Below are 21713 nucleotides of genomic sequence, written 5' to 3' on the forward strand. Positions count from 1 at the left end.
TGGTACATTCTAGTCACTTTCCTCTTCTCTTCCTCATAGTTTGTTATACTGGGTTGGTGGAGTCCAAGGATTCTAGCAAGTCAGTGCAGTCTGCAGCTTTACCATCGAAGGCGATTTCAGCTCTGTTGTGTAGGGAAGCCCACATAGGTAATTCAGTGTCACCCATTCCTTCAAAGCCACCTCTGCACCATCCAATGGCTTGTAAGGCACAAAATTTGTATCTGCATCTGTAAAAATGAGCTGTAGATAGCCACATCTGAGGATATAGTGGAGAGCTGCAAATTTGCAGAGTTGTATACTCATCACAGGCTACTTCATAGTTTTGGGGTAAAACCTGTTTTGGAGTGCTGGTCTCCCTTCTCAGGGGCAGACTCTTGGTTGCATAGGGAGATTGGGGGGAAGCCGGGCTCAGCCACTGCTCTGGGTTCCAGTCCAGGGACCCTACGGCAGTGGCAACAGGCAAGGTTATTGCCACTCCCAATCTGGCAGCTTTTCCTTGGGCTGCTTCCCCAAATGAGCCCTCCCAGCACCTTTCCTCTAGTTCCTGCGCCTCAGTCCTCAGCTCTTACACACACCACTCTGTCAGCCGACGGTCAGGGCAGAGAGAGAGAGAGAGAGAGAGAGAGAGAGAGAAGGTTTAATGTCTGTGTCTTTACCACTAGGACCGGGGTCCCGTTGCGGAGGGCAGCCAACAGGCTGACAGACGCCCCAGAGTTTACAAGGAGAGCTTACTACATCTCAGATTTCAGCTGCTAGGATACAGGATCCCTTCGCAGCGGGCACTCTAGGGAAGACTGAGAGATGCCCCAATGGATCTGTCCCCTGGGAGGGACACGAACCAAAACGCCCCAGCTCTTCCTATTCCTGTCCCTTATGACTGGCTGAAGTTCTTTTAAATTGTGCTTGGTTCTGTTACAGCAACTGAAGGAGTCAGGTTAAAGCTTAAACAGTTACAGGTTTATTAAAGAAGCCTATAAATCATATGGTTACAATGGCTACTGCTCTATTTCTTAACTGCTAGCAAATATAGATCTTAAAAACGGTTACAAAGAAAATATAGAAAATAGAAATAATGGTACCAAGTGACAGCTTAATCTTTAAAGAGCTCTAAATCTATGTGTACACTTAAGACAAAGGGCACATCCAAGTACAATTTTTACCCCCTTCTGTACCTCTCGACTCCAGTGGGTCAAGCCAGGGCCGGTCCCTCAATTCCTAGGAAAGACGAATACGAGGTGAGCATCCCAGTGGAACCTCGGGAGGTCAAACACCTAACCCAATGAACAGATAGATGGTAGATTGACACTCAGAGTAAGTGTGCTGCTGGACCCATCTTTATACCCATAGGGGCCCGTATCCTCTTTCTTATCTAAGATGCCAAATTGTACTGGTCTGTCTTTGTGGCGCCAGTTCTTACAAGGGAGTTGTGAACTTAATTTACACTTGTAAGAGAGAGAACTAAATTGGAAGTACTGGGCATTCTTTTCTCAGTGGGAGAGTCCTCTCCCAGGGACGACTGTGTGTGATCGTATCAACATAGGTGCTAGCCAGGGCAGTTCTCGCAGCCTCGAGGTCAGCTTATTGCCTTAATCGCTCTTTTCTCATATCTATGTTTTCAGCTTCTCAGGATCAGATGAGCCAGCATAGACTATGCTGATTTTATTGCTCCTTCTCTGTCCTGTATGCTTCAGGAACCTCAGAGAGGCAAATAACATGTGTGTGTGTGTCTGTCTACACACACTTCCTCCTTTCAGCCCTTCACTTTTTCCTTCCCCCTTCCTTGCCTGGGCAGAACCTTTTAAAGCAGCTCCATAGGGCTTAATTGGCTGCAGGGGTCTAATTTGCCTGTAGCTTCCAGCAGGCTCTAATTGTCCCCAGGTGCCTACATGATAATGCTGCACTAGGCTTGGCTCTGTTAACTCCAGAAAGAGAACGTTGGTCACCCAAGCCACAGCATGCCTTTCCTCCATTAGTGTGTGCCAGCCAGCTGGTCTGGGTCTGTCACAACTCTTATCCACAAAAACAGGCTATGAGCATCCACATCTGTGGAAGCAGATACTGGCGGATATAAAGCACAATCTGCGGATTTGCAAGGCTCTTCCTGTTCTTAGCATCACATTAGCCACATTATATTAACTTCAGGTGGAATAAATAGGCCAAAGGTGTTTACATAACCTGTTATGGTCCAACACTAATGTGTATTAAGTAGTTTTGGGGTTTGGTAAACCAAAACCTCAGCCTGCTAAGTACCAGGCAAATATACCATTAAATGTTTTTTAAAAAATTAATAATAAAAATTTAAGATATTACAGCACTAAAGATTACATGTCCCCCCCGTCCCCCCGGTTTCTTTTCTTTAGCTAGAGAGTTTTTAGAAGAAAAAAACCCTACCTTTGTTAACAGCCTCTTCCATGTAGTCAAACACGGCAATACGTATCTTTTGCATAAAAGATAAGAAGTTATTGGAGATAGGCTGGAGATGTTGTTACTTTTGTTGGTAAAGGCTGAGCTCATTTCATTTTAGATGGTGTTTGGGATTTAGATGGAGCCAGAAGAGGTACTCTGGCCTGGTCAGGATGACAAAGGCTTAGGGTCCCAGGAACTGGTGGTGGAGGTAGCCATTATGATGAAGCTCACATCAGTAGCCAATTTTTCTCCCCAAAGTATCTTTTTTCAAGGACTCAGAGAAAGTGGTGAGTGGACCCATCCCCTTGCTATTTTGTTCATCCGTTAGCCCTAGTTTCTGACACCAATTTTGACACACTGATTTCTGATTCCACATACTTTTCTTGTTTACCAGACAATCTTAAACACAGACCTTGCATTATGTAACAGGGGCTTTTTGTGAGGACTAATTCAGTCTGTCTCTCTTCATACTTTTTCCCATTAACATTTGTTAGCACATGTTATGACAGCTAATGAACTTTCACTTTTTGAACAGTTGAACTCACAATTAGGACACATTCATGAACCTAATTATCACACCAGCACTCTGAACCAGATGTGTTGGTGGGTAAATCAGAGTGAGCACTGATGCCATCCTCATCAGTCCTCTCCCTACTCCACCTGATACCTCACTCCAGGCATGTTTGATGTAGCTCCTGTGTCCATTTATCTCCTCCCCCAAAAAAACTTTCACAAGAACATAACGGAACTAGAAGAGGCCCCATACTTTCACAATGCACATAGAGCCTCTTCCACTCATAGTCTCTTGCTTGTCAACAGATGCTGGCAGAGCTCACTCTCAAATGGAGTTCTCAGGCAGCTCTCAGGCACTCTTCTCCCTGTTCACTTACAGGTGTCAACAGTGAAGTCCCTGCTCCAGGCCATTTGGCACCAGCACATTTTCAGTAGAATTGCTAGACATGGAAGTGTAGCTACGTGGGGCCTGATGAGTTTTTCCAATGGTTACTTACCTTTGCTCTTAATATTCTTTGGCTTCTTTCTAGTCTGGATTTATCTGGGCTCAACTTTCAGTCACTGGATCTTGTTAGCCATTTGTTGACTAGATTATTGTTCAGGAAATGAGTTCTAGGATGTGTTTGAGACCCCCTTCAACCTTCAGGAATAAGAAATAATGTGAATAGAAACTGCTCCCCATAAGCTCTGATATGTCTCCTTGATAGACCCTACCTGGAGGAGAGCTTGCATCTCTTGGGCCAATAAAACATGCTTGTGAGAAGAGGCTTGGGGAAAGAGGATGGGAGGGAGGGAAGGATGGAAATAAACTGGAATGTGTAACCTTCTACCACCACTCTCAGCACCCAGCAGCAGAGATGACTGGTCAGGCAGGATGCAGGAGCCACATGATCCACCCAGCCTGGGGAAGGGCTGGGATAACCCCCCTCCAACCCAGGCCCCACCTCTCCTTGCCCTGCTCTATTACTCTTTTCCCCCTTGCTTCTTCCCCCAAACAAGGCAGCCCAGGGGAGTAGTGGGGCTGGCGGGCTGATGCCAGCAGCAGGAGTCCATCCCCTCCCGGTACTCACTGACAGAGGCGGGAGAAGCAGAACAAGGAAGCCGCAAGCTTGCTTTGCTCCCACTGTCTGTGTCACTCTGTTTCTTGCCGGGGAAAAGTTTTTCCATTAAAAGCATTTGCGGAAAAGCGTCCGTGCCCATCTAGACGCGGTTTTGCACAAGAAAGCCCCGATCGCCATTTTTGCCATCGGGGTTTTTTTGTGCAAAACAGTTTTTAGCTGTCTACACTGGCCCTCTTGCGCAAAAACATTTCCGGAAAAGGGCTTTTGCCCGAACGGAAACATCAAAGCATTTGCGCAAGAAGCACTGATTTCGGACAGTAGAACGTCAGTGCTTTTGTGCAAAATCAAGCGGCCAGTGTAGACAGCTGGCAAGTTTTTGCGCAAAAGCAAGTGCTTTTGCGCAAAGACTTGCCAGTCTAGATGCAGTTCTGGAGTGTAGCATTGGAAGAGCAAAGCACGATGAGGTTGCCTTACTCCGCTTCCCCTGCTGCTGCTAGTATGTGTGGGGGCTGGACCCCTGCTGCAGGTGCCAGCATTCCCCACCCCTGCTTGTCCATTGTTGGCTGTTGGCCAGCTCCTACTGTGGATTGCATGTGAGGCACATGACTCCTCATGCCCCCACATGTGCCATCTCTGCCTAGCAGTCTGACGTGAGGAGGGACCACGTGGGCTGAAGTGGGACAGATGATTTAAAAACAAACGGGTGGATAGTTCTCCATCAATGGCTATTAGCCAGGATGGGTAGGAATGGTGCCCTCTGTTTCTCTGGAAGTGGGAGACAGGGGAGGGATCACATGAGGATTCCCTGTTGTGATCTCTCCCTCTGGGGCAACTGGTATTGGCTACTGTCGACAGACAGGATATGGGGCTAGATGGACCTTTAGTCTGACCCAGTATGGCCATTCTTATGGTTCAGTAAGTTGTATAATATCCTCAGACACCCCATCAAAAGTTCTAATTGGAGCCTCCTGCGTAACTGGCTGAAGTGGGTGTGGATGGATGTCTGCATTTATTACCCCAATTTCACTTAATCAACTCCTTCCACTGCAATAGAGTAGGGAATAGGACTGGTTGTCGAGGCCTGAAGTGTTTCCTTGAAGGCGCATGAGCATATAGACTTAGTGACTTGAGAATCAGAGGGGTAGCGTGTTAGTCTGGATCTGCAAAAGCGACAAGGAGTCCTGTGGCACTTTATAGACTAACAGATGTATTGGAGCATAAGCTTTCGTGGGCAAACATCCATTTCGTTAGATGCAAGAACAAGAAGCAATGGGCTTAAACTGCAGCAAGGGAGGTTTAGTTTCTAGCCTTTGCCCACGAAAGCTTATGCTCCAATACATCTGTTAGTCTATAAGGTGCCACAGGACTAGTTGTCGCTAGTGACTTGAGAGTGGCTCTGGAATCCTTTAGGCCATAAAGCTTTGCATCTGTTTGCTCAGAATGAAGTATCTTCAAACAGAATCTTGGATGGATTGCTGGACCTCTGTTGGTAGACCTGAAGACTGGAGCCATAAACACATGCGTTAGGGATGTTAAAATGCGTGTAATTAAGTAACTGTGTAAGCACCGCAAATTTTGTATGTAACCGTGAACATTAACCTATGAGTCCATGCTCATCATTTAACTGTGTACACATTTGCATTTTCACATCCCTAATCTGCACATGAACACTGTGGACAAAAATCTAACAGTGTGAGAAGTGCCAGCTAGCTATATACAAGTACGCTATAAACAGTCCAAACTGAGAAATTAAAGCACTGTGCTAGGGAACTGAGGGAAAAGAACTAAGCTAAGACCACAGAGTAAATCTTCGTCTGCCACTGGCACTTCCATTGCTAGAACTCCCATTGCTTCAGGGTGTAAAAAAAGCACCCCCAAATGACAAAAGGTTTAGAAGAGAAAAGTGCCATTATGGACAGTGCTTCCTAAGCAGGAGTCACACTCCTGGCTACAAAGATATTGATCCCAGTGACAAAGATAAACACAACATACCTTACAAGGTGCAACTGCCTACTGGATCAGGCCGTCTATGAAAGTGCACACAAAACATAGCCTAAGAGTTCGCAGTTGGTAAGAAGGAACTGAGATGGTGCCAGGCCCCTTATAAGCATATGGTAACAAAGGGTGCTCAAGCTGGCCCAATGGCTACTACTGAGGGAAAATTTCTCCAGCAACTGTGTACATGGTGCTCAGGCATCTAACATGGATGGATACGAGCAAGCACTCAAAGAGATGTGAACAAGTGAGAAGGAAAAGGATTGTATCCTGCCTGACAAACAAATGGGAGAAAAGATTCATGAAATTAAATCAAGTACCCCTATCCTTTCAAAACGCCTCAGCAAAAACAAGAGAACATATGCCACTCAGGATGAGTAAAGAAAAAGCAGATTAAAAAAAACACACACACAAAGGAAAAGTCAGTAAGAGACAAAAGCTATTTTCTTTTCTAAGAAAAACATATAATGTAAAAGCCCCACTAAGAGACACTTTAAAAGTGACTAGTGGTGGGGTTTTTTTTTTTTGAAGGAGGTTCTCAATAATTAAGATATGTAAACCAAGATACTTAAAATTACTGAGCATCTAAACGTCTCACCCTGCACCCAAAATTGCTTGTCATTTCTTAAAACGTAGGCAGTAGTGTTTTCAGAGCTTTAAACAGAAGGCTTTTTTACTTTTGGTTCTTGTTGGAATCTGATGACATTCTCAGAATATTTTATACTTCCAGCAAAAGGCAGAGAAACCCATAAAAACACACCAAAATCATTTTCTTTACTAATCCAGTACACAGCCAAGATGGATTTTTTCCACAATAGGCTGTACATGGACAGATTCCCAAATCTACCAGTATTCTGCAGTCCTTTGTTATTTCACACATGCTTATTGCTTGCCCCAACATTTAACCTGCATTTAACTACAGTGAACTTCATGGATCAAAATACTAGTTTTTCAATATCCCTCCATCACATCATTGCTCATTATTTACTGTCCCTGCCAATTTATCATTTGCAAACTTAATTTTCTTAATTCTACATAATTGTATTTTAGATGATTTAATTAAAGACTCACAAAATATGTTGTACAATAAACTTTATTAGCTGTTCTCCTCTTTCTGACAAATGGAATGGATAATATTTAGAGTTCTTTTTAAAACACAGGTAATGTGGCTGGGAAATGGCAAAGAGGCTGTCAGAAGCACTTTTTTTAATGAACAACTGATTCCAAATGAACCACGAGCAGGCACCAAGCAATGTTATTAATAACTGGAAAATGTTTTATTATTGATGCTAGTTCTGTATTGCAGACATGTATTTGTAATTGCTCACCTCAGAGGCCCGTGTCTCCAGTACCAAGATGCCATGGAAGAAATGACACAGGTGCAGTCTAAGATGTACATAAAAACTGACCATCGACTCTGAAATCTCCCATTCATTAAACTATGCACATCACATGGAAGTAAAAAAAGACAACCATCTGAAACTGTTTGTAGAAAAGAGAACTTGCCCATATTTATTCTCAGAGCTAATATCTCCCAGATGTGTTATTCAGCCACCACACCCCTTTTCATTTCATACGATTAAAGAAAATAAATTCCATTTTTTATTTATTCTCAAAAAACAAAAAAGAAAAGTTAGGAGTAGGTGGGAAAAGAAAAAATATTTTATATGTATGTGCAACTATGTAAAGAAAATAATTCCCATAGTTACAAAGTTTAAAGTTTTATAACAAAATAGGCAGTTATTATGGATAAAATATTAAAATTTGACACCCTAAAGAACACACACATTCAAACTACAAATCTGACATATCACCTTAATGATCATCCCTCACTGCAAATGTTTTGTTTTACTGCCAATGAAAATTTGCATATTCCTTTGTAAAATGCAAGCTTCTCTAGCACCGTAACTTTTTCTACTCAGAAAAGAGTGATGGCCATTATCTATAAACAACATTTGTAAGACACTGTAAATAGTGCTGCATGAGTAAGATTAAAAACATTAAATATTCTTTATTCCTAGTAATTGTATATGCAAAAATGAATAAAAATAGACTATAAGAATATCATTATGAAATTTTGAAAATGAATATCCCTTCTGAATTAATGAAAGTTAATTAATACATTAATTTGGAAAATAAAGTTACATTAACTGCCCGTAAAGAAAAATATTTGCTGTGACTATAGAAAGTCAACCTGCAAATTAAAACTTAAAATTAAATTCCTTGACCAACCCATGCTATTAAAATTAAGCGTGCAAAATTGCTCACAATTTACATAATTGGGTAAGATGATTTCTCTTTCATATGTTATGAAATTTTAAAAGAATGTATATAAAGCTTTTCCGAAAATCTCTGAAAGTTACATTCCCTTAAACATTAAGGAATTTTACCATATAATTCCTCACCTCTACCCTTAATAGCTGGTCAAGCCATTTGATCTTCATGTTGGAAAAGTGTATGTGCGCGCGCGCACACACACACACACACACACACACACACACACGGCTCGACAATCTATGTAATCTACTCGTCCATGGCGAGTAGATTACAACCCAGAAGAGCTGGGTTCGGGTGATCTGCGCATGCGCAGATTGCCAGATAGCGCGGCTGGAGAGGAGGGCTCGCTGCGGCTCGGCGAGCCGTGTGTCTGTGTGTGTGTTAATTATAGGAACTGCAAAATGAGATGTTTAGTGCATTTTCCCACATTGGAAAGAGCCAGAAGCAGGCTCCAATGAAAGGGGTTACAAGTTGTCACATGAGTAGATGATGTCAGCTAGAAAAATGAAAAACAAAAATCTCTTGATTTTTCATAATTTTTCCTTTGCTGGTATCCAGATATAAGGCCCAGACTGTTCTTCTATGATCTGTTTCACATGGTTGTATATCTCTTCCAGTGTGTCTCCTTGGACAATAGCTGCAAAACAAGTCAGAAGTGTTTTATTAGTAACTTTCATGCAAAAATTCTCAGCTCCCTTCCCAGGGTGAGGATTTAACCAGACTGGACAGGGAATGGACAACAGGATAAAACGGTTACTTACTTCTGTACCTGTTGCTCTTCAAGGTGTGTTGCTCATGTCCATTCCATGTAGGTGTGTGCGTGCGCAGTGTATGCACGCGGTGTCAGACTTTTTTCCCTTATCAGCACCCGTCGGGCCAGCAGGGGAGCCGCCTGGAGTAGAGCCAGTATATTGGCCAATATATACCCCTGCTGCTCCTCTACCCCCTTGGTTCCTTCTTGAAGAAAGGGAGGCGGGCAGGATTTGGACTGGACATGAGCAACACATCTCGAAGAACAATAGCTACCAGGTAAGTAACCGTTTTTCTTCTTCGAGTGCTTGCTCACATCCATTCTATGCAGGTGACTCTAAAGCAGAAACCCTAGGAGGCAGGGTTGGAATTCTAACCTTCAACTGAGCAGAGGACAGCCCTACCCAGGACTGCATCTTCCCTAGCCTGGTGAGCCAGTGCATAATGACTGGTAAAAGTGTGGATCAAAGACCATGTGGTGGCCCTGCAGATGTCCAGGATTGGGACTTGAGCCATGAAGGCTGTGGAGGAGGCTTGGACCGTAGGGGAGTAGGCCATGATGGGAGGAGCTGGTACTCCAGCCAGCCGATAGCACTCCGCTTCCATTTAGCCAGATAGGTGGCCCTGGTGGAAGGTTTCCTACTATGCAGCAAGACTTCCTGTAATTCACAAGGAGATCTTCTGTGCAGACTGGCTGCCCCTTTAGCTGTTCTGCAGTTCCTACAAATTGCTGTGGAGACCTATGGAAGGGCTTTGTTCTTTCTAAACAAAAGGCTAAGGCTCTCCTAATATCTAATGTGTGTAGTGCCTGTTCTTTGCCTGAAGTATGGGGCTTTGGGTAAAAAAATGGGAGAAAAATGTTCTGACACATATGAAAGTGACACCCCATTTTTGGAAGGCGTGGTGGGGGCGTAACTGGACCTTGTCCTTGAAGAATACTGAATATGGGGGGGGTCTGATGTGAGATCCCTCAGTTTGAACATGTACCTGGCTTATGTGATAGCCACCAAAAGGACACCTTCTAGGAGAGGTGCAGTAGTGAACACGTTGCCAGGGGCTCGAAAGGGAGCCCCATGAGCCTGAACAGCACTAAGTTTAGATCCTACAGGGGGATAGGCTGACACACATGCAGGTAAAGTCTGTCCAAACCCCGTAAAAATCTCTGGACCACGGGATGTGTGAAGAGCATCGTGTCCCTAGAGCCCGGGTGAAAGGCGGAAATAGCCGCCAGGTGAACCCTGATAGGACAGCCCCTGGGCCCTGAGGTCAAAGAGGCAGTCCAGAACCAGTGGGACCAAGGTGTCCATGAGGGAGGTACCCTTCTGAGCAGCCCAAATGGAGAAGCGCTTCCATTTAGCCAGATAGGTGGCCCTAGTGGAAGGTTTCCTACTATGCAGCAGGACTTCCTGCACCCACTCCAAGCACTGGAGCTCTGCTGCTGTCAGCCATGGAGCTTCCAGGCCATTAGGTGGAAGGACCGTAGGTTCGGGTGGCAAAGCCTGCCAAAGTCCTGAGTTACGAAATCTGAGTGCGGGAGGGTGGGAGGGGGAGAAGCAATCGACTTCTCGCATTACATGTTTAGCAGGGATGTGAACCAATGTTGTCTGGGACAAACTGGCACTATGAGAATGAGGGCGGCCCTGAATTCCCTCACTTTCAGAAGCACCTTGTGCACCAGAGGAAATGGGGGGAATGCGTAAAGCAAGCCCTTGGGCCAGGGGATAAGGAGCGTGTCTCCCAGAGACCCCCTGGCACATCCCCATGAGGGAGCAGAACCTGGAGCACTTCCTGTTCTGCCATGTTGCAAAAAGGACTAGGAAGGGAAACCCTGAGGGACCATTTGTGGCAGGCTCAGCTGGGCCGCCAGAGTGTCTGGGATTCAAGGGGGACAGGATGCAACTGGGTTAACATCCACCCCGGTGCAGAGTTCCTAGAGCCGGAGGACTTCCTGGCACAGGGAGGAGAACACGCCTCACCCTGCCTGTTGTGTTGTCAGACAGGATGAGGATTGTCCTGCCCGAGGCAGGGAAGGAAGGCCTGGCATGTGAGGCCAACAGCCCACTAGCACCTGGATGGAGGACAAGACCCGCGCAAGCCAGTCATCAAGGTAGGGGAATACTTGGACCTCTTGCTTCCTTAGAAAGGCTGCCACTATGGCCATTTCGTGGAAACTCAGGGAGCCGTAGAAAGCCCAAAGGGGAGGGCTGTAAATTGGTAACAGTCTGGGCCAACCGTAAAATGCAGAAATCTTCTGTGATGGGATGTGATCAAAATGTGGAAGTAAGCGTCCTTCAGACTGAGAGCAGCATACCAGTCTCCAAGGCTGAGGGAGGGAATGATTGATGCCAGTGTCACCATCTTGAACTTGGCTTTGGCGATGAAGGCTTTTAAGCCCCTGAGGTCTATGATGGGCCAGAACACCCCCCCCTTCTCTTTGGGCACAAGGAAGTACCACGAGTAGAACCTCTTGCCCCGAATTACTGAGGGACCACTTCGGCGGTTCCCAGTCTTAGGAGCTGTTGCACCTCCTCCCAGAGGAAATGCTAGTGAGAGGAATCCCTGAAGAGGGACGGGGTAAGAGGGAGGTGAGAGGAAGGAGATGGCATATCCCTATCCCAACTGTCTCTAGGACCCAACTGTAAGAGATGATGGATTCCCATGCCCAGTAAAAAGGGAATAGACCATCTAAAAACTAGGGAGGTGAGGCTAGTATGCTGTCCCCTGGCACACCCTCAAAACCCTTGACATGTGCCCTGGGACATGTTAGAGGGGCTCGCACTTGGTCTGATGAGAGGCGGGAGCGATGCCTACTATTTCTCCTGCTACCATTTCTGCCCTTATGGTAGGAGAAATCCTGATGGGCTCCCTGTTGGGGAGGCCTAGGGGCATTTTTGCCCAAGAGGGAGTGCCTCTGAGGGGCAGGCGTGTGGATCCCTAGGGTTTTTAGGGTGGCTCAGGTGTCCTTAAGGCCGTGCAGATGATGGTCAGAACAGGAAGATGCCTTCGAAAGGGAGGTCTTGGATAGTGGTTTGGAGCTCTGGAGGTACTCCAGACACCCACAGCCAAGAGTTACAGTGCATTACTAGGCTCATGGCCATGGTGCAAGCTGCCGTGTCCGCGGAATCCAGGGCCACCTGGAGGACCGCTAGGGATATTACTCTGCCCTCTTCTAAGAGGGACTTGAATTTGGGGGGGGGGGGTGTCTTGTGGGAGCAGCTCAATGAATTTGTCCATTGCAGCCAAGGTGTTGTAAGCATAGTGACTCAGCATCACCTGCTGATTTGCTATGTGGAGCTGAAGGCCCCTGGAGGATACGCCTTCCTGCCCAACAGATCAGCCTTCTTGGCATCCCTGTTCTTGGGTGTTGCGCCCGGCTGTTCCTGCCTTTCCCCTTGGTTAGCTGCCTGAACCACTAGGGATCCCGGAGGGGGATGAGATAAGAGATTCTCATTCCCTTCTTGCAGGTCAAAATAATGGCACTCAGCCTTTTTATCGGTAGGCAGAATGGAGGCCAGGGTCTGCCACAGTGTCTTTGTGATCTTTGTCATGGTTTTGTTCACTGGAAGGGTCACCCTGGCAGGCACATTGGCTTGTAGAATATCGACAGTTGGATCCGAGTCGTCTGACACCTTTTCAGCCTGTACCCCCAGATTCTGCATCAGGTGATGGAGAAGGTCCTGGTGCAACCTTGAGTCCAGGGAGGCCATAGATGGCAGCACGCATTCATGAGCCTTGTCAGGGTATGAAGAAGACGACCCCTTGAGGCCTGTCACCTCCATTGCGGGCCTGCGAGGGGGCCTGGGAGACCACAGAGGATGCCAGCATGTGGGGCAGTGATGAGGATGGCCTCCTTTGACCAAGAGTCTGGGCAAAGGCTGCCCCGGGGCAGGAACTGGCCCAATGTTGGGGAGCAGGTCAGTGAGGTTGCCGATGGAGGGGCCTGGGCCCAGAGACTTCAGACTCCTGGCTCTGGTGATATGCCCAGGGGGTCCTGACTAGAAGCCTTCCACTGGGGTGGCCAGAACTGCTGTGCCAGCTGCACCAGGGTCGGTTGTGAGTCTCAGAACTGTTGCTGGTGTCCAGAGTACCCCAGCATGCTATGGTGCTGGCATTAGGACCTGTGCCTTGACTTTGACCTAGAGCCGTGTGATAATGCGGTGGACTACACCTCCAAATTGGTTGAATATTTGGAGGTTGACCAGGGCGGTACCGTAGTTGTTGCAGTTGGTGACCTATGCCCAGGAGCGTGTCGAACCATAGACTCCAGCTTTCCTTGGTGCCAGGGAGGCGGCATCATCAAATGCAACAGTGCTGGCCTGCTTGCCACTGAGGATGGGGCACATACACCGCCAGTGCCACACGTGCGTCCTGGCTCAGTGCCAGAGTTGGTACCAGTGGTACTGCTGCAGCAGGTGCCGAAGTCGAGGTCAATAGCACTGGGGTGGAGTGATGGTGGACCCTCACGTCAGGTGCCAGAGCTGGTGGTGCCATGGATGTGGCCCTGTGCCCCTGAGCTTGATGCTCTTTTGGCAGGCCCGGGGATGAGTTTGGGGATGAGGTAAGCTCAATGAGGTCCCTCACAGCCTCAAAATTGTCTGGCGTCGAGGGCTCTGGAAGGTCCTCTACCAGGCTTGAGTCCTGACACAGGCTGGAAAAGTGCCAACCTGACCTCGATGGTCCAGGTGCCAATCATGCTGGTGAAACGTGACCCTCCACCCCCTCGAGGGCTCACTAACAGCACGTACCTCAACGGCGACCTGCCCCGGCTAGGTCTCCATATCTTCTATGCTACTAGAGCCGGCTGGTGCCAAGGCCTACGTGGCTCTGGAGAGGCTCGTGAATGGCTTGGTGCCTCCTGCACTGAAGCCGGTGCTCTGTGGGTTGTTGGTACTGGCTCCGGTGCCGGGTGGAAAGCCGCTTCCATGAATATGATCTTCTCATTCTTGCTTGGTCTGTGGCTTAAAAGCCTTACAGATCTTTCAGGCCTCCGACAGATGGGCTTCCCTGAGGCATTTAAGGCAGGCTTCTTTAGGGTCCTGGGGGTCTCTGCAGGGCATAGGCTTCTGGCACTTAATGCAGGGCTTGAAGCCTTTGGCCCAGGCATGCACGCCAGGGAGCTCTGCACATTAACAGCCACTTAAACTATTCACAACTGAGATACGAACTAACACTAACAAACAACAGAACTACCGACAGGTCAGAACTGCTGGGAGCACTTGCTAAGCAAGAACTGAGCAGATTCCAAAGACTGTCCGGAGCGGACAGGAGGAACTGAGGGTGGTGGAGGGCCAGCAGCAGCGTATATTGACCGATATAGCAGCTCCACTCTCCAGGGGGCTCCCCTGCTGGCCCAACAGGTACTGCTAAGGGAAAAAAAACCCTCCCAATGACAAATGTACGCAGTGCCCACACACCTACACAGAATGGACATGAGCAATCACTTGAAGAACCACCTGGTTTATTGTGAGTAAAAGGTGTTAAAGTCTGTTCAGAGGCATAGGGCTTCCCCAAGGCCTTGAATTGGTCAGTGTACACTGTATAGCGTTCTGGGATCAGGAAGGCATTCTTACACACCATAGACTGGCATGTGCAGCTTTGTTACCTATTTTGTTTTTGTTTTGTTGGGTTTTGTTTTGTTTGTTTGCCTTCCTCAGATACCTCTGAGGGTTAGTTTGGGTTGATCTGTTATTTTCTGGTTTTCTTTTTTTGTTTTCTTCTTGTCCCACCTTTTGTGTAATTATCCAGGACAGGAGCTTAAAACAGCAGGGCTAGTTAATAATCCTAATGCAGACAAATAAATCTTTGAGATCAGTTACAAGTGAAATGGTGGTGTGGGCTTCTATGTAATGTAGAATGAGGAACTACTCATCTAGATCATGAACAAGGAAAGGAAAAATAGGTCATCTGGTGGATTCTGGTTGCTAGCAGTGTCCATCATTTGGGATTGAAGGATGGGGCTAACCAATGCTATTTCTCTAATCCTCTACTTCTGATGCTTGCTTTAAAAACAGTTAATAAAGTTGCAATCTACACTAAAAAACAACGAGGAGTCCTACGGCACCTTAAAGACTAAGATTTACTTGACATAAGGTTTTGAGGTTTTGCGAGTAAAAAAAACCAAACACATTTTCAGTTGCATCTGTCGAAGTGGGTTTTACCCACGAAAGTTTATGCCCAAATAAATCTGTTAATCTTTAAGGTGCCAGAGGACACACCTCATTGGTTTCGCAGATACAGACTAACATGACTGCCCCTGTGAGATTAATCTACACTCAGACCTTATCTACTGTATATATTGTCACTAGGGATAGAGAAGCACTATAAATGAACTGAGGTGGGTGTGTTCTGACTCAAATTAGATTAAACTATGGTCTGATGTGACTCAGGACTAGATAGAGTTCTTAAAACACTTTGGATTGAAATGACAGGAATCTTGACTACAGCTTCATCTTAATTGTGGTCTTCACCTCCAGGGCTGAGAACCCACGTAGTAGAGTTCAACAGGAAAAAAAAAAGTATAGTGCTGCCATTTGTGGCAGGACACTGTATTCCAACATGTGTGTTAATACACACATTACTACCAGGACTATTACTGAACCATGATTACTTGCTAATTGCCTCTTATTCCACTTCCTAGCTCTTAAAACATTTTAAATCTATGACAGCATTTTACATTACATAGTAATGAAGCTTAATGGCTGCTCTAATTCAATATACCACTAAAGCTCAGATGGTTCTTATTAATTTTACATGGTCTAGCCTGACCTTTGGTCTGTTCCAGTATGGCCGCTCTTATGATTACAAAGTTATGCCTTCTTTGTAAGCACAAAGACAAATACCACTAGCAAAAAATATATTCATCCTTTTTTTTCTGTTACTTAGCAAAAATATTTGATGAACAGTCACTATTCAGAGCATCCCCTGTCAATATGGTGTCATAGGAACCATACTGGTTTAAAATTCCTTGTGATACTTGTACACAACTCATTGTACATGATAGGTAGTATTCCTGGATAATAGCTAAAAGTACCTATCAGGATCGAATGTTTTATGCAAGACAATATATAACCACATAGGCAGGGCTCGACAAATCTGTGTATCAACTCGCCATGGGCGAGTAGATTTCAGCCGGTTGCCCCGTTCACCGGCGGCGTGCGCATGCGCAATGCGGATCTGGCGCATACGCGGTGCAGGGCTGGCAAGTGGATTTCACTGTGGTTTGTCGAGCCCTGCACATAGGAATACATGGTCCTGCCCCAAAGAGTAGTATTGCACGTTCTTTCTGATTGTTTGTTTTATGAGTTTTCAGTTTAGGGGTTGAGTCATAGTACGCAGTTATGGAAAAAACACGCTATTGTGAATCCCTCCCTCGGATAGTATGGGATTCTGGATTCTATTTTTAGAACCACCTTCTATTATAAAAACATATTTTTGTTTTTTTTGTGGGGGAAGGGGGAGACATTCTAAAATCTCCATTGTTTGCAGCCAGGCTTTGATATCTGACAAGGGGAAAGTCCTTAGGCTAGAAAAACACTTTTTCCCCTTTGCTCCTTGAAATTCCATTCAGGTTGAGCTGAGTGACCAGCAAGGCAAACTAAACACTGAACTCACACACTCTAAAAAACCACTCACGCCACTGCCAAAGCAGCAGTCTCTCTCACTGGGATCTGGTGACACAACCGGGTAGAGTATATGACAGCAGGGAGACAGGAAAGACCCTCTCCCCATACTCCTGGATCCTGGCACATGGATCCTTACCTCCCAGGGCAGCATGTGGGGGGAAGAGTTCCCCTATATCTGAGATGGAGCGGGAAACATTCGGACTGGGTTTCCTCAAATCTCTTGGATCTAGCATCCTATCCACTGACCAGCAGCTATGAACTTAAACACTTCTAAATCTGCAAGACTGGATTACTTGCACCCATGAACATTAAAAGAATTGACAAGAAGAAATTTCTGAATGATTAAGCTTGATTTTAAGCAAATCGTGAAACAATGGAAAAAAGCTCCAATGTTCTGCAGCTCCTAGGTGTGAGCTGGATTGGGGGGCCTAGTCCCTCTGTGTGTGAGGTTCTGGATGGGTGCTACTCCTCTGCATAGTAGCCAGGATCGGTGGAAAGTGGGAACGGCACAATGGTCTCCCTCATCCCAGGCAAGGGTGCTAACCATTGGGCTAAACGTTATAAGGTGGATCAGCCACCACTTCCATATTCTCTTTCATTTTGAATGGGATCCAGTCCTGTAGGTGACCTTTGAGCATGGCTACGGAATTAGGCCAGTCGTGTAAGTGGCTGAATGCCCATCTTTCCCTGGTTTGTGAATCATTTGAGGGATGAGGTGGGAGGCAGTGGGGTGCATGCTCAAAGGCACAACCACTGTAGGGCAGCATCTAACACCTTCTCTTTACTGCTACACAACGTATGCCTTATATTTAGGTGAGCTGTCCTGAACAGATGCTACCTACTCTTGACTATTGCCCAGTGGTGGGCAATAATTTTTTTGCCAGGTGCCACTTTAAAATTTTTTTGCCCGGGCCACACTGGAAGGGACAGAGCCTCAAGCGGAAGGGGCAGGGCCAGGATATTTCCCTGCTTCTCCACCCACAGATCATGATTGGTCCGGGGCTGGGGAGCGCCTTTGCCCTCCCTGAAGGTTTCCCATGCACACCCATGCCCCTGGCGATGCGAGGAGACTTTGCGTGCTCCCCCTTCTACCTTAATTTCCTGGTTTTCAGAGCTTTAGCCACCCTTCACTTTCTGGAAAGGCATGAGATGCCAGTGAGTAACCTTTATGTTAAAATTCTCAGGCTTTCCAGTTTCAACAACTAGTAAAACAGGAAAAGTTCTCATGCTCTCACCAGCTGAAGTAAAGAAGAAATTGTCTCTCCGTTAAAAAATGAATTGATACAAATATTTTTTAAATAAGTACAGTGCAGTCTGATGATTTTTACATGTTCTAAAACATTCATCATAGGCCAGTTATGGAGACAAAGTACATAACTGAAGTATATGGGCAGAGTCAGGTACGACAATCCCACTCTTTGAAGAGAACCGTAATGAGGGATACAAACCTGTGAAATGTTCCGTAAATTCTTGCTCCAGTTTCATGGCTCTCTCAAAGGTCTTTCTGGCTTGCTCCTCTGTTAAACGTTTGTTCATTTCCCTGCGATGAAATATATTATGAAAAAATAAGTAGTTACCAAATACTGCTGAGTCTTTTGAAACAGGATTATTAAACTGCCTCCTGAATATTAATCTTAGGAAAAAAAGTAGTCTCCTCCTGTTCCTGAATCTATGATTTATAAAACTCTTGAAGGGAGCCTGAAGTCAAAGGCTACAATGGGAGTGCAGTAGATTGGCTTGCCATTTCTTGGCATCTGGCAAAGACACTGGGGTTAACAATGAAATCCACTAAGCAACCTCAATATAAAATTATAGGTTACATTCCATACCTGTAACTGGAAGTTCTTTGAGATGCATGGCCTTTGTCTACATTGCACATGTGAGCATGTATGTACACCATGCACCTTGAGTCCGCAAATTCTAACAAGCAATATCCATTTTGCATACGTGTAGGATCTCGCTTTGTGTTCCAGCCAGCACGTGTAATGCATGATGCCGAAGATTCACATGGTAGTCTGGTGGGCACTGACAGGATAAGATAGAGGTCCTGTTGAGGTATAAGCTTGGGGACCTACAAAGGTCCTTCATTAAATTAACCACTGTAGGGTAAGTAAGTGAAAATGGAGCACCTGTCTACTGGAGGAAGAAAGGCACCGACTGTTGCAAGACGGACCTTAGTGAGCTAATGAAGAAATCCATGTTATTTAAATAATAGTAGATAATCTAAAATGACTGGGATACCAGCAGAGTTTGAGGAACACTGATTATGTTGAGCCTAAAAAAATAGAAAAATGTTTCCTTTAGGTTGGTAGCAGTTCCTAGTTGAGTCTTTCTAACTGTGAATAAGAATGGCTTGGACAGCTGTTGAGCAAGAGAGTTCTAAATGCTCATCCAAACACAAGGTCATGAGGTAAAATGGGTCTGGATTGGGATGTCGGATTTAGCTCCCTTATCAAGTAAAGAGAGATGGATAATGATAGATTTTAGCAGTCTCAGAAGTTTATTTAGGCCAGTCCTGGGCAAAATACAGCCCATGGGCTGGATCCAGCCTGCCAAGCCACTGGATCTGGCCCGCAGAGGCAGTGGGGAGCCCCAGACAGGCTCTTCTGCTTGCCCCGCACTGCAGGGCTCCATTTCTGTTTGAAAATTAGAGGGGAGGGGGGAAGTTTCAGGAGCTGCCTCCTTCCCAGCACAATCCCATTGGCTGGTTTCTGGCCAGAAACCAGCCAATGTGAGCTGCTTGTTGGAATAACAGGCATTAAAAAAGAACCACGCCCCCTCACCTCCACTCAGTTATTCAACGAAGCACATGGCCAGGCAAGCAGACAGGCTGGCTGGGAAAGGTTTTAAGCACTGCAAGCCTTAGCTCTTCAGGCAGGCAGGCTAGTTTGGCAGCTGAGAGGTAAGTCTCTTGGCCACAGCCTGTTTCTGGCACCCTACCCCTTTATTTCCCCAACCCTCTGTCCCCCCCCAACATACCCCAACCATCTGTCCCCATCTTACTCCCATACTCCCTCCCAGATCTGGTATCCCCGTCTCCTGCCCCAGACCACACCACCCTCCTACCCTAGGTCACATCCCAAACCCCTGCAGTCCAGTGCCCTTCCCTATGTCACAACTGCCTCCTTCACCCAAACTCCCTCCCAGACTCCGCACCCCAATCCCTTACCCAAGCTCCCTTCTGCACTGAACCTCCATCCCAGACTCTGCATCTCCTCCATTAATATCATGGTAGAATGCATCCCTCAACCACTTTCCAAAATCTTGGATTGGCTCCCTGTCAAAAATTATTGCCCATACTTAATGTAGGCTGACTACTCACAAAACTATCTGTCCTTGATTCATTTATTGCAGGCTATGTTTATTTCATCCCCATTTTTATACTGGGATAGTGTTTGTGTGTCCCATTCTTTACTGTACCCATACTGTTTACATATATTAATCCTTTAGGATTTCCTGTCCATCTATCAACAGCAATTATAATTGGCACATATGCATTACTACAGAAAATCCTTGACATTTGCAGTATTCTGAATTCCTTTTTCCACTAATGTGATCCAGATAAATGTGCTTTTTAACAATTCTGATTACTCCCCCTGCTTTACCTTTTGTATTTACTGTATTATATATATGAGTTTGGTACCATATATGCTGCATTTCAATTGTGTTCCCACATCCATCGCAAATGGCTAAATTCGTGAATACTGAGAGCAGAGGCTTCTTGCCCGCTGTGGTGAGCTCTCTGCAGCTCCAAACTCACTGCAGCAATCTGTCTAGATAGGCCTGGGTTCAAGTTCCATGGTGGGACTAAGACTTGGACTTTTCAGTTAGAAAAGAGGAGACTAAGGGGGATATGATAGAGGTCTATAAAATCATGACTGGTAGGGAAAAAGTGAATAAGGAAAAGTTATTTACTTATTCCCACAATATAAGAACTAAGAGTCACCAAATGAAATTTATAGGCAGTGGTTTGAGCATTGGCCTGCTAAAGCCAGGGTTGTGAGTTCAATCCTTGAGGGGGCCATTTAGGGATCTGAGGAAATCTGTCAGGGATGGTACTTGGTCTTGCTGTGAAGGCAAGGGACTGGACTCGATGACCTTTCAGGTCCCTTCCAGTTCCATGAGATAGGTATACCTCCATTAAAAAAAAAAAAAGGTTTAAAACAGACAAAAGGAAGTTCTTCTTCACTCAGTGCACAGTCAACCTGTGGAACTCCTTGTCAGAAGATGCGGTAAAGACTAGGACTTTAACAGGATTAAAAAAAGAGCTGGGTACATTCAGGCAGATTAGGTCCATCAATGGCTATTAGCCAGGATGGGTAGGAATGGAATCCCTAGCCTCTGTTTGACTGGAAATGGGTGACAGAAGAGGGATCACGTGAGGATTACCTGTTGTGTTCACTCCCTCTGGGGCATCTGGCATTGACCACTGTTGGAAGACAGGATACTGGGTTAGATGGACCTTTGGTCTGACCCAGTACGGCCATTCTTATAGTCTTATGTTAAGGGACCCACCCGTCATGTCAAGGGAGAAGACTGTGGCCCTGCACTGGGGGACAGATGGTGGAAATGGCCACCAGATGCACCTTAAGAGAGGAGTGTGCCAAATCTGGGTTCTGCAAATAAAGCAGGTAAAGACCGACTGGATTAGGGCCTTTGTCAGGGAGATGCCACAGACCACTGCCCAACGTACCAATCTTGACCATTTGGCAGTGTAGCTTTGATTAGAAAAACGTTTCCTTCTCTCAAGGAGGAACTGGCAAACGCTCTCCAAGCAGGACTATTCTTTTGGATTCAGCCTTGCGGTATACACGTTGTGAGGTGCAGAGATGTGAGGTAGGGGTGGAAGGGACGACTGTGCTCTTGGGACAAGAGGTCTGGTTGGAACAGCAGCCGCCACAGGAGGAGCACTGCAAGGCTCAACAGGGTCCTGAACCAGTGTTGACAGAGCCATGCTGGAGCTATCATAATGACCATGGCCTTATCCTTTTTGATCTTCTATAGGACCTTGCTGATGAATGGAAATGGGGGAAATGAACAAAGCATATTCCCTGCCCAGGATCAGAGGATAGCCTCTGAGAGGGAGCAT

The 21713-nt window shown here is 46.1% G+C and overlaps 1 protein-coding gene across 12 annotated transcripts in view; it reads right to left on the reverse strand.

The window, feature by feature from the left end:
- Positions 1 to 7050: 7050 nt before the first annotated feature.
- The window catches only part of DLG1 (discs large MAGUK scaffold protein 1), a 360352-nt gene continuing 345689 nt past the window's right edge, over positions 7051 to 21713 (reverse strand). For all 12 annotated transcript variants that reach the window (XM_075938333.2, XM_075938331.2, XM_075938327.2 and 9 more), the window contains 2 exons: positions 18073 to 18164; positions 7051 to 8889 (listed from right to left, as the gene is read on the reverse strand). In XM_075938333.2, coding sequence (XP_075794448.1) covers positions 8783 to 8889; positions 18073 to 18164 — 199 coding nt within the window. In that variant the 3' untranslated portion in view covers positions 7051 to 8782. The remainder of the gene's footprint in view (positions 8890 to 18072; positions 18165 to 21713) is intronic.

Source organism: Pelodiscus sinensis, chromosome 10, assembly GCF_052426305.1.
Source record: "Pelodiscus sinensis isolate ZL-2025 chromosome 10, ASM5242630v1, whole genome shotgun sequence".
Taxonomy (NCBI): Eukaryota; Metazoa; Chordata; order Testudines; family Trionychidae; genus Pelodiscus; species Pelodiscus sinensis.